The 11,846-nt window shown below is 46.0% G+C and overlaps 2 protein-coding genes across 5 annotated transcripts in view; one reads left to right on the forward strand and one right to left on the reverse strand.

Annotated features, from left to right (window-relative positions):
- The window catches only part of Lrrk (Leucine-rich repeat kinase), a 72,408-nt gene extending 70,222 nt beyond the window's left edge, over positions 1-2,186 (reverse strand). For 2 of the 4 annotated variants that reach the window (XM_089572140.1, XM_089572139.1), the window contains exons 1-2: positions 1,453-2,184; positions 1,286-1,388 (exon numbers count right to left, since the gene is read on the reverse strand). In XM_089572140.1, the coding sequence (XP_089428266.1) occupies positions 1,286-1,388; positions 1,453-1,551 (202 nt within the window). In that variant the 5' untranslated portion in view covers positions 1,552-2,184. Of the gene's footprint in view, positions 1-1,285; positions 1,389-1,452 lie in introns of all 4 variants that reach the window. The other 2 variants (XM_089572137.1, XM_089572138.1) reach the window with 2 other exon arrangements.
- Rbsn-5 (Rabenosyn-5) lies at positions 1,852-11,732 on the forward strand. The gene is made up of 8 exons (XM_089572143.1): positions 1,852-2,120; positions 2,179-2,259; positions 2,348-2,488; positions 4,089-4,250; positions 6,315-6,454; positions 8,585-8,655; positions 10,796-10,879; positions 11,385-11,732. Exons 1-8 carry the CDS (start codon positions 1,982-1,984, stop codon positions 11,716-11,718), a joined length of 1,152 nt encoding a protein of 383 aa, XP_089428269.1. The 5' UTR covers positions 1,852-1,981; the 3' UTR covers positions 11,719-11,732.
- Positions 11,733-11,846: the final 114 nt, after the last annotated feature.

The following is an 11,846-nucleotide window of genomic DNA, read 5'->3' on the forward strand; positions in this document are numbered from 1 at the left end:
AAACCAAATTGCAACATGCTTCTCTTCTCCAAATCCTGATGTGCAGTCCAACAGGAGCACAACTAACGTAGCTCCTTCCAAGTAATTCTTGTACCTCTGAAGGAAAATGTTCACTAGAAACTAAACGCAGGTAGTATCGATCGGCTGTCCAGTAGAATATCAGAGAATGGATACAAGGCTCTTATTTTCTAAATACACAAGCTAGGATCGACCATTGGGCCACTTGTACCCTGGCCACGTCAACTGCAGGACCGCAGAGGCCATCTTTAGTGAGCCATAAAATAAAGCTACTTCACTGTGGATGAACCAGACAACTACTTTCACAACACTGACATTGAACAGCTGTTACTATGATGCTAATTGTGTAAGATATCATTTCTTCGTACCATATATTACAATGATATCTTTCATGTCACCAGTGTGTGTTACTTTCTTCACACCTGTTCTTGTGTCCATGTCTTCATGTCTCTCTAAGCTTCAACAGAAATTTGAAGCAAATAGCCCCGTAAACAAGTTCTTCGATCATTTGTCACGCTTGATATAGGAACTGCATACATAATTCATTAGAGCAGCTTCACAGGTTTCATAGGTGGCATGTGAACATGGTGCACTGAAATCGGCAGGAAGTGCTGCGCAATCAACTGATGCTGACGGTCAGTCAGCCATCAACTAAATGCAAATGACAGCTGGGTAGTGACAATACAGATCAGAACGACTAGTTTTCTACAGACTTGCTGCTTCATGATGACATATCTTTCCAGTCAATTTCTCAACTGAAGCTGTAACTAAATTACAGTTACAGCTGCAACTATAACCTATAATATAGCTGCAACTACATTAAATGCAGATATGAGTAAACGACCCACATGCTACACAAATCCAGCAGCTAATCGCAGAGAAACGAGAATTGAACGCAAAAGCGTCGAGGCGACAGCTGTTCGCGCGCACTTGCGCAGCACACCAATGGAAACTCCACTGGACGTTCACAGGACGTCCTCAGTACGTCCCACACGTCCCCAGGACATCCAAGGTAGCTTCAGTGCCCATTGGGAAGTAGCATCTAGTTTAAGCTATTTATACAGTAAAATCTCACAAATTAAAAGCACAATTCTGAAAGCGAAGTAAACTGGCATCCTTGTTTTCGCGGATGCAGGACCTACAAAATATATCCGCTAAAATCAGGAACCCAAATCAAAAGGCGTTCACAGTGCGTTTTCAGCAGCTCATACACGGTTAGACCGCGCACGCTCCGTTTTCATCTCGGTTTACTGATGAGGTGACTCACCGCCCGACTGCAGTAAAATGCGGGCACATGTCTCATCACTGTTGGTGGCGGCCGCGTGAAGAGCTGTCCTGCCGTGCATATCCGGAGCATCGATGAGCCGGACCTGCATTTGTGGTATGTTATTAAACACACATCTGTGAGCTGGAGCTCCGAGAAAAAGAATATACCTGCTCGCCGTTGAGCAAGTCTTCAAGGAGCTCGGCGTTCCCCCACAGAGCGGCCTGGTGAAGCAGCTCGCCCGGGTATTCTTCACGATCGTCGGCCATGGAGTGGTTTCTTACAGCGGCATGAACATCGGCAAGGAGCAAGAGACATCCTTCCGCCACCGAAGCGGTCCAGGACCGCGGTCATTGCTTCTCACGATGGGTCAAGACGACATGGCCGAGCACAAAAACGATGCGACCGCTCATGCGGCTTATTCTGCAGACACGAACACACCTGAAACTAGACACGGCCCCGACAGTTCCACTACACTTAGTTCGGTGGTCCGACACACGATCCCACGGAAGCGAAAGGAAAATACGGCAGCGACAGCAATCATGTGGACGGTGGACATCGATATAGCGCTGAGTAGTTGGAAGGCGGTCGGAGCTGGTGCTATTTTGACGCCACCTAGTTCTCGGCTGCTGGGATGAGTGCGCTGGGAGTTTCGTCGTTGCGTCGTCTTGTGCCCTGCCCCCTTCACCTGTGCAAGTAATGGGCGAGGTAAAGGAGGGCTACCTTTGTCCGATTTGTGTCGAAGACTTGGGAAACTTTGAGGAGCTGACTGCCCATTTCGAAGCCAACCATGCTACTGGCGAGCGGGACGTGCTGCACTCTTTGAAGGGCTTCATCGGTATGCATGCTACACCCCTCCCCGCTATTGACAGCGGGCTTATAAACTGTGGATGCAGGGCGCGCCAGGAGAAAGATCCTCGCAGACTCTCCTGTCCTTGAGGATGACCAGGCGCCTGACTGGGGTCGCCAAGAAATTGGTGCGTTCTCGTCTTCAATTTATTGGAGTAGACCACATTTGTATGTAAGTACCGTGCAGCGCAACGTTAATTGATTCTTGCTTTGTAGGCGTTGTGCAGGATCACACAGCCACGGTTCGGATGATTCGCGCCCGTCGCGTGGATCGGTACGTGGGCCAGAGCAACAAGCTGATCATTCGATTGACTAAGCTTGTTGTGGACGCTCCTAGTGACCCAGAAATGCGGAAAGGTGCGTACGACGGCATAAACATTCGTTTTTTTGCGCTGCCTTTTCTTTTTGTGAGCTTCACGTGCACAGTTTCTTTTGTGCACATTCGTTCAATTGACCCACAATCCAGCCTTCCATGTACACCATTTTTTACTGGCTTTCGCTGTGTGATGTAGCTTAATGCTACATCACACAGCCGCAGTGCATGCCGCAGTGCTAATTCTCTTCCATGCGCTGGTGCCAAATGTTAGATTGAGCTGCCTTCGAAGTTGTGATGCTTAGTTACGAGAACAGGCCCAGAGATGTGTCTCTGGTTAGTTGCCACACGCGAATATTAAAGGAAACAGGCAGTATATTAAGCTTGAGACCCTTGCTTCAAATAGTGGACTGTTCGATAACAGCATGGTTGTATTACAGAGTTGTCATGAAACCGTGGGCTCCTAAATTCAGCCAGTTAGTGGTTCATGGAATGAACTTGCAAGTGACAAGGGGTGGCGTGCTCATATGTCTCATGAAAGTAGGTTCATGAGGCTCCACGTCTTCCTCCTTTTCACTGCATCCAGCTCAATTTCTGTTGAGTATTCCACTAGTGCTGCTGATGCAGGTGCTGTGCATCACTTCTGTGCACTGTAGCTTGACCATCCAGTATCCGCCGTCTGTTGGAACAAATCCAGCTGTGCCCATTACATGCTGTCGAGGCAGCAAGGTGACCTCCGCTGCTGTTTCTGCTGTGCAGCTAAAGACGAGAACATAATGGCACAAATGACAGGCAGCATTTACACTGCACTGTCAACTTTATTGCACTTACATGTGGGTTTGTGGTGCTGTTTCTGCTGTGCAGCTAAAGACGAGAACACAATGGCACAAATGACAGGCAGCATTTACACTGCACTGTCAACTTTATTGCACTTACATGTGGGTTTGTGGTGCTGTTTCTGCTGTGCAGCTAAAGACGAGAACACAATGGCACAAATGACAGGCAGCATTTACACTGCACTGTCAACTTTATTGCACTTACATGTGGGTTTGTGGTGCTGTTTCTGCTGTGCAGCTAAAGACGAGAACACAATGGCACAAATGACAGGCAGCATTTACACTGCACTGTCAACTTTATTGCACTTACATGTGGGTTTGTGGTGCTGTTTCTGCTGTGCAGCTAAAGATGAGAACACAATGGCACAAATGACAGGCAGCATTTACACTGCACTGTCAACTTTATTGCACTTACATGTGGGTTTGTGGTGCTGTTTCTGCTGTGCAGCTAAAGACGAGAACACAATTGCACAAATGACAGGCAGCATTTACACTGCACTGTCAACTTTATTGCACTTGCATGTGGGTTTGTGGTGCTGTTTCTGCTGTGCAGCTAAAGACGAGAACACAATGGCACAAATGACAGGCAGCATTTACACTGCACTGTCAACTTTATTGCACTTACATGTGGGTTTGTGGTCGTCATGCATTTAATTTGTGTACATATTCACAACTCAGTGATTATTTGAAAGTGCAGTGGCTTGTTGTACAGGTAGGGCAGCACTGTGGCAGTGCACTTAAAAAAAAAAAACTGCGCAGTTTTCATGTGCCATTGAAACCCCACTTGAATGATCTGCTCAATATTCAGCCCGTGAAAGATCCCTGGTGCCGTGGGTGGAAGATGCCGATGTGAAATTGTGCCCAAGCTGTGCCAAGACCTTTAGTATCTCCCGTCGTCGGCATCACTGTCGGCTATGTGGAGGCATAATGTGCCAACTCTGCTCAGAGTTTCTGGACTCTGCAACCGTTCGTAAGTTGCCGACTGTCCTATTCCGCAGAATAGTTACACAGGGTGCTTTGTTCAGCCTAAACGATGTTGCGATCATTGTAGTATGTGCCATAACAGAAAACTCCCACAGTCACTTATTTGCCAGAGAGAGCATTTTTACGTTGGCCTCAAAGTGGGTGCTGTCACGGGATGGTGGTGGTGGGCACAGTCGCCTGTATGACTTCTTCATGCCAAAAGAAGACGAAAAGTATGAGAGGTTTCTAAAAGTAAAGAGTATGGCTGAGTGCTGTTAATTCTTACTTGTGCAAAGAACTGAAGAAACAGTGAAGAGAAGTAACTAGTCATCATTATCCTGACTACGCGCTTTGCAGTACAAAGGCCTCTTGTGTGAAAACACACACATGAAAACTCTGTGGAGAGTGAGGCTTTTTGAACCATCATATCATCATCATATGGCTGATGAGATATATCATTACGCATTATCAACCATCGTGAATCATATTCAGGCTCAGTTTGAGATGATGAATTTGAAACTTGAATTAATTCTTTTCCAGCCTTTCTATTGAAGATCAGGCTTATATCTCCTTTGATATCATATCCATTTAAAATTTTGTTTCTAAGAATTCACAGCCTGCCACATAAGCCCGCATGTAAAATTTAGAGCCCTGAGTGCATATATGCTTTAAATGCACCATGTGTAACTGTAGCATTAAGGGGCCAAGTTACTATTATAAACTGTGAGTGGTAATGGTCTGTACTAGCCAATGCCTTTTATTGTACAGAAATACAACTGTCCCGCTTCATTGTTATGCCAAAACTGTCAACGCACTAAACTTTCTCATCATTGTAGTGGAAATGACTTTCCATATCTATAAATAAAGTCGTGTATTGTGTGGCTGCAGCCAAACACAAACAGGTGAAGTGAATCCTGCATGAGGCATTATTACTCTAGCCGCTGGTATGAAGTTGATGCCTAGACAATTTCTAAGCATGTGTTCTGCATCACAGTTTTGCCCATTGCTTGTGAGAGTCGGTGCATAAATGCAGAAGCGTTTGTTTACATTGGTGAGCAGCCTTGTCTAGAGCGCTTGAGCAGTGCGCACTTGGTAACAAAAACGGAAATTAGAGAGCAGCCCCTCATTACAGGGCAAAGTTTTCGTGCCTGCTTTGTTTACGAGGCTATCTGGCACTACTTCCGTGCAAGCGTTGCAGCTGGACCCTAGAGGCTGCCACAAAATCTGGATTTGTTTGCAAGGAAGTGCACCGCCCGAGCGCTCTAGACAAGGCTGCTCACCACTGTACTTGCCATCGTAACTTGACGGCTGCTGCATTGTATTGCTGTGCATAAGTTTTGTTGGTATTATTACTGGCAGAGACAGTTGCTGTTTGCACATCAAAGGAACCCCGGGTAGTCAAAACTCCACCACAGCAGATCTCACTGTACAGGTTTAATGCGTGTTCCGATTCGTTTAAGTTATTTGTGTGAGGTAGTGCATAAGTTTTTTTGAACTAGTATATATGAGTAAAATTATATAGATCAACATGGTCGTTCAACAATGTAACGCCCACTTAGTGAAAATCTTAGATAAAACTTACGAGTTTCAACTGTTCACATTTACTGGGCCATACATAACAAAAAATGCAAAAATCGTGCCGATTTGTTGATAAAAATATAATTGCAGTGTGATAAAATGACCAAATTATTTCCACATGTCCAAGAACAACAAAAGAGTTGTACACATACTCGGGCATATGCATTAAATTAACACAGTTAAGAATCGTTCTACTGCCGACTGACGGTAGCGGGAAGCTGATTGAAATTTTATGTTGCTTTATGAGTAAGGTTAGGTTTTGCAAGAAGCAATCTTTCAGAAGGCCTTCTGCAGTATGGCAGGGAACAATATTCCTTCATTACCGTGAGGTCTTGACGTGCTTTCACCCGCACATTGTGCTGTAAGGTGCAGTGCTGGGTTGAGGTGGTGAGCCAGTCTCGAGGCTTTTCAGCATGCAAACCGCTACATGAGGCACCACAACCTGTGCGGGTGCCTGGCCTGTGCAGTGTGAAGACAGGAAGCCTGTTTGCAGAGCAGCTGGTGGCATCTGCCGGAGGCCCAGCAGCCAACGTCGGGGAGGAGCCACTACGCCTGTGCCGGGACTGCCGCGTGCTCCTGGACCGCCGGCTGTCGCCACCCGAGCAACCACCACCACTGCTGGCACAGTATGAGGTGCTTCGCATGCTTGCTTCAGTACATGATAATGTAGTACGCGGTGCTAGGCATGCTTGCTTCAGTACATGAGCATGTAGTAAGAGGTGCTTGGCATGCTTGCTTCAGTACATGAGCATGTAGTAAGAGGTTCTTGGCATGCTTGCTTCAGTGCATGAGCATGTAGTACGAGGTTCTTGGCATGCTTGCTTCAGTACATGAGCATGTAGTACGAGGTGCTTGGCATGCTTGCTTCAGTACATGATAATGTAGTACGCGGTGCTAGGCATGCTTGCTTCAGTACATGAGCATGTAGTAAGAGGTGCTTGGCATGCTTGCTTCAGTACATGAGCATGTAGTAAGAGGTTCTTGGCATGCTTGCTTCAGTGCATGAGCATGTAGTACGAGGTTCTTGGCATGCTTGCTTCAGTACATGAGCATGTAGTACGAGGTGCTTGGCATGCTTGCTTCAGTACATGATAATGTAGTACGAGGTGCTAGGCATGCTTGCTTCAGTACATGAGCATGTAGTAAGAGGTGCTTGGCATGCTTGCTTCAGTACATGAGCATGTAGTACGAGGTTCTTGGCATGCTTGCTTCAGTGCATGAGCATGTAGTACGAGGTTCTTGGCATGCTTGCTTCAGTACATGAGCATGTAGTACGAGGTGCTTGGCATGCTTGCTTCAGTACATGAGCATGTAGTACGAGGTGCTTGGCATGCTTGCTTCAGTACATGAGCATGTAGTACAAGGTGCTTGGCATGCTTGCTTCAGTACATGAGCATGTAGTACGAGGTGCTTGGCATGTTTGCTTCAGTACATGAGCATGTGGCATTTGTTGAAACGGGACTTCATAAAAAGGGGCTCGAATTTGCGATTGGTTGGCAGACCAAGCCTTTGTGACTGCATGTCCGCATACCACACTGGACACCTCCAGTTCATGTGAGAGAAATTCCTTTTTACAAAATTTACAGTAAAGTCTACTGCGCTCATACTGTCGCACATGGCTTAGTCGGTTACATGCTGTTGGCATCTGGTGGCCAAGGTGATAAGTGCCCCCCCCCCCCCTTGTCACGTCTCCTGTGGTGGTAGTTCCTCCCCACGACACTTCACGAGGCCCTCAGGGATACACAGATGCGTCAGTCAGATCTCATGAGGTGATTTTGTTGCTGGGAAGCATGTATTTTGGATTACCATGTGCTTCCGCTGGCTTCCCTTTCCTGAGAGGAAAGTTATCAGGCTTGCTCATGCTTGTACCAGTGGGGAGTTTCATGACTGCAGTGCAGATTCTGCTACCACAAATGCTTGTATGTATAAAAAGTCACTCATCTCATTGCATGGCAGTCGCCGCGGTGGCTCAATGGTTATGGCACTCGGCTGCTGACCCGAAAGACGCGGGTTTGATTCTGGCTGCAGCAGTTCTATGGAGGCGAAATTCTAGAGGCTGTGTGCGATGTCAGTGCACGTTAAAGAACCCCAGGTGGTCAAAATTTCCAGGGCCCTTCACTATGGCATCCCTCATAGCCGGAGTCACTTTGGGACGTTAAAACCCTGTAAACCATAAACCACACAAAAAAGTTGGGCCCAGGATGCTTTGTCTTGTGTAAAAATGCTTGAAATAAAAAATGTCACATTTTCATATCTTAACAAAGAAGCAAATGAAGAAACCAATTCTTATTGGCAGTGCCTTTGGTATAATACCCGAGTAACCACAGAGAATGGAAACAACACACATTCATCTACTTCAATTTTCTTTGTACAGTATGTAATTATGTAATGTACAGTCTTGGTCAAAAGTAACCAGGCTGCATGGTTTGCTTCTCATTCGTATAACAGAGCCCTCACGACTTCCCTAAAGATCAAAAAGTTCTTTGAAGGTGAGAACAGGGGTTCTTCTTACCATAGAGAGATTTAGAGCTTGAGGGCTGGCATAATAGCTTTAATATACGACTGAGAAGGAAAACATGCAGCCTGGTTACGTTTGACAAAGATTGTACATGCTGTGCCTTGTGGCTGCAGCCTTTATACAGTCTTCAGTGAGTTATCTCAGACAAGGTCATGTAGATAGCTAGAGTTTGTCGCAAGGGAACGCATGTGCAAAGCACTCCACAAATGGACTTGCTGAACGCTAAAATGTGTTGTGTATTGCAGCGCATGCGGAAGCTGATGGATGAAGCGGAGAAGTTGCTGCCTGGCTATTACCGCCTGATTGATGGGATAAGGTGAGCAAGTCTTGCACATGGTGAAAGCTGTGGAAAGTGTACGACACCAGAAGTTTTCAGTTTTACACCATGAGCCATATTTATGCAACTATTATTGTAAGAAAATTTCATGCTCTGTGGTCATTACGACTAGAATGGTAATAATGGAAACAGCTGTTTCTTTTTTTATAAGACAAGGTTTCCCATCAATATAGTTTAGTTTCTCTTGGCTTTCGTCTACCCAATTCACTGTTCGTGCTTAAAGGCTCTTTTTTTTTGCTTTGTGTCATGAACTGGGGGCACTTTTTCTTAAATAATTCTGATTGAACTTTGAGTGTTATATCTTTTGTTTGTGTGCTAATGATAACACTAACAGATGTTTATGCATCTGCCTCTGTGCAAATGGAAGCCAGCAGCATTGTCATTCGCATTTTTATACCGTTTATGCTTCCAGGAAACGGCACCTCTTAGTTACCGCTGTGCTTTTGAACATAATATTTTTGTTGCCAGTAAGCTTTTCTGTTAGCCCAGTAAGGGCAATGGCAGGGCTGACATAGCCTTGGCTCTGTGCCGACGTGTAGCATGACCGTAGATAGCCTGGTAGTCACTGTGGGATGGGACCAGAGGAATGCTGCCAACTGTACCAAGAAATTAAACGGATACACCAATCTCTGTACATAGTCTATAGTCTTCACTTCTAATACCCCTGTCACACTAGCAAATTTAATGTCATTCGAACCTAATGGCATTTGATGCATCGAATGTCATTTGGTCTCTTTCGGTGCTACACGGAAAAAAATAATGTCATTCGAAAATGATGGCGTCGACGATCAGTGAAAAAAAAATAGTCCAACAGAACGACATCAGTGCGCATAAAAGATGTTTGAAATTGTTGTGCAGTGTTTCAAAAGCGGGTGAGAACATTTGTGTGCCGTATTATAGGCTTAAAATATTATTTGCAGCCATTCTGCACAACTTTAGCCATCAAAAGCCAAGCAAAGTACAAATTTAACCACAAATCCGATAAATGTAAACAAACAAAATGACTGACATGGCGGCGCGCGGACATGTGCGGAGCTTGGAAATGACTTCCAAAAGGTGAACTGCTCAGTTAAGTACCTTCGAGCTTAATAAACATGGCACGCCAACCAGCAAGAATCACGCATCCCAAAATGACCGACGGTCGCGGGAAAGACTCTGCTTCACGCTCGGCCGCTACTGTAGGCTGCTGAGACCGAGAGTAATAGCTATCCACGACAGCCTCTAGTGTGAGCAGATTCACACCAACATTAACTTTTTCTCAGCAGAACTAAATAAATGCCTTTTCTAGGTTTGGCAGTGTGCACATTATTTTTTCTCGTCGCTTGTTCCTGCTGCGTATCTGGTGTCCAGAGTACGCATTCGGTTAGAGATCGAATGCCAATGCGTTCCCCTAACTCATTCGATGGCGAATGTCATTCGAACCTAATGACATTACATGTTCCCGTGTAGCAGTCAATTAATGACATTAGGTGCTAATGTCATTCGATTTGAATGACATTAAATTTGCTAGTGTGACAGGAGTATAAGGGCGTCGTCTTCACAACCTTGCGAGTATAGTGTTTATTTAGAATGGGTGCTTTCACTATACTTTCAGCCTCACTTTCATCTTGAAAGCTCAGAGTTGTGTGCTCGACCATTTTACCGCATGGCTAACACCCTATGGCTTTAGTTGCCCTTGAAGGCCCCCCCCCCCTCCTAACAAAAAGCTTTGTCATCACTGTCACCCAAGAATGAAATACATGTGGTTCCCTGAGAAGCGCAAGTGCTGAGAGCCCATTCCGAGTCCATTCGTTAAGGGTTTGTGAAGGGTTTGTGCTAAGTGCCATTTGCTATGTGCAGTTGGCAAGTGACCATATATACCGAGTGTTGGTACTGAATGCATATGTTCATGGCTGCCTAGAAGGAGCTAAGCTTAGCATGACAAAAAGCCATGGTGGGACAAGTAAAAGAATGAGTAAGTAAATTTTGCCAGCTGATAAAGTCAGTTACAATGGACTAGCTTAGCATAACAAATGAATGCTGTGTTGGGACAGTTGGGGAAGATGAAAAGGAATTACAAGTTCCCTGGCCTGTACCACAGAGGCTTAGCATAACAGACAGCTTGCTTGTGTTTATCCAGGGATGGCCGGCAAGGGCTCGAAGAGGAAGCCAAAGCAACAAGGGCCCGCCTCTGTCGCATCGCCGAACAGCTAGACTTAGTGAGGTGAGTGTTGCATTCACCCCCCCCCCCGAAGAAGTTGTGCCTACTTTCTGCTGTGGGGTTTGCTCAAAAAATCAGTTTCTTAATGAATTTTATTTAGCCAAGGTCGTAAGGAGGTAGGTGGGGCGCTTTTGCACCTGCATTCTTTAACACTGTACTCCACTCTACTCTGTGCCCATCAAAATTGGCACAAAGCAAGCTGTCATGCCTGCAAAACATAAGAAAAGTTGACAAGTGCATTTTCTGCAAGGCGCAAGCTAGGTTGGAAAAGTAACGTTTGTCACAAAATTATGAGAAATGCTCCTTAATTTTCCCCAAATTTTGTGCACGACAATAAAATGTGCTGTACAATGACCACCTCCCTGCAACATTCAAATGTAGGTCTGTCTTGTATTGTGAGACTAAAGGTGTGTATGCGTCCAATGTGAAGACAATATAAAATGAAACTCCCATGGAATGCAGGAGTAGAGAGTGTGGCACTCAAAGTTCTGGCTTTCTTGCCTTGCAGCCGGCAGATGGGCTGCGAAGGCACAACTCCACGCCAGCTTCAGTTACGCGGTGCTTTGCGACTAGCTGCCAGCCACTTCTTACGCCAGGGACTGTTGGGGCTGCCAGGTCTTCCAAAGCCACAGCCACAGCCAGAGCAGGGCTGGAGCCCCAGCAGCGTGAAGGCCCCACCAGAAGAGGAAGACCCCTTGGCACAACAGATGGCCATCATTCGTGGCTACATCCAGCAGGCAAAGCAGAGCCAGCGGTACGAAGAGCTGGCTTCTCTCGAGGCCAACCTGCTGGAACTCAAGCAAGAGTACCTGCGACGCACCCTGGGTTCCCCAGCAAAATAAAAATGCAAAGTGATTGCGTACCGTACTACTTTCTCGAGATATACACAAACTATGGCGATGGGTGCTTCTACACAACCAACCTGGTTTGAGACAGTAGAGGCAGCATTCGCCGTTTCTGGGAGCAAGAC

Source organism: Amblyomma mixtum, chromosome 2 (genome assembly GCF_055824585.1).
Source record: "Amblyomma mixtum isolate Tamu chromosome 2, ASM5582458v1, whole genome shotgun sequence".
Lineage (NCBI taxonomy): Eukaryota > Metazoa > Arthropoda > Arachnida > Ixodida > Ixodidae > Amblyomma > Amblyomma mixtum.

Bases quoted from the DNA above. Each gene is read 5' to 3' on its own strand.
- Rbsn-5 (XM_089572143.1), top strand. From the start codon at position 1,982: ATGGGCGAGGTAAAGGAGGGCTACCTTTGTCCGATTTGTGTCGAAGAC. The intron at 6,455-8,584 runs GTGCTTCGCATG...TGTGTATTGCAG, and splicing joins CACTGCTGGCACAGTATGAG to CGCATGCGGAAGCTGATGGA. The intron at 10,880-11,384 runs GTGAGTGTTGCA...CTTGCCTTGCAG, and splicing joins GAACAGCTAGACTTAGTGAG to CCGGCAGATGGGCTGCGAAG.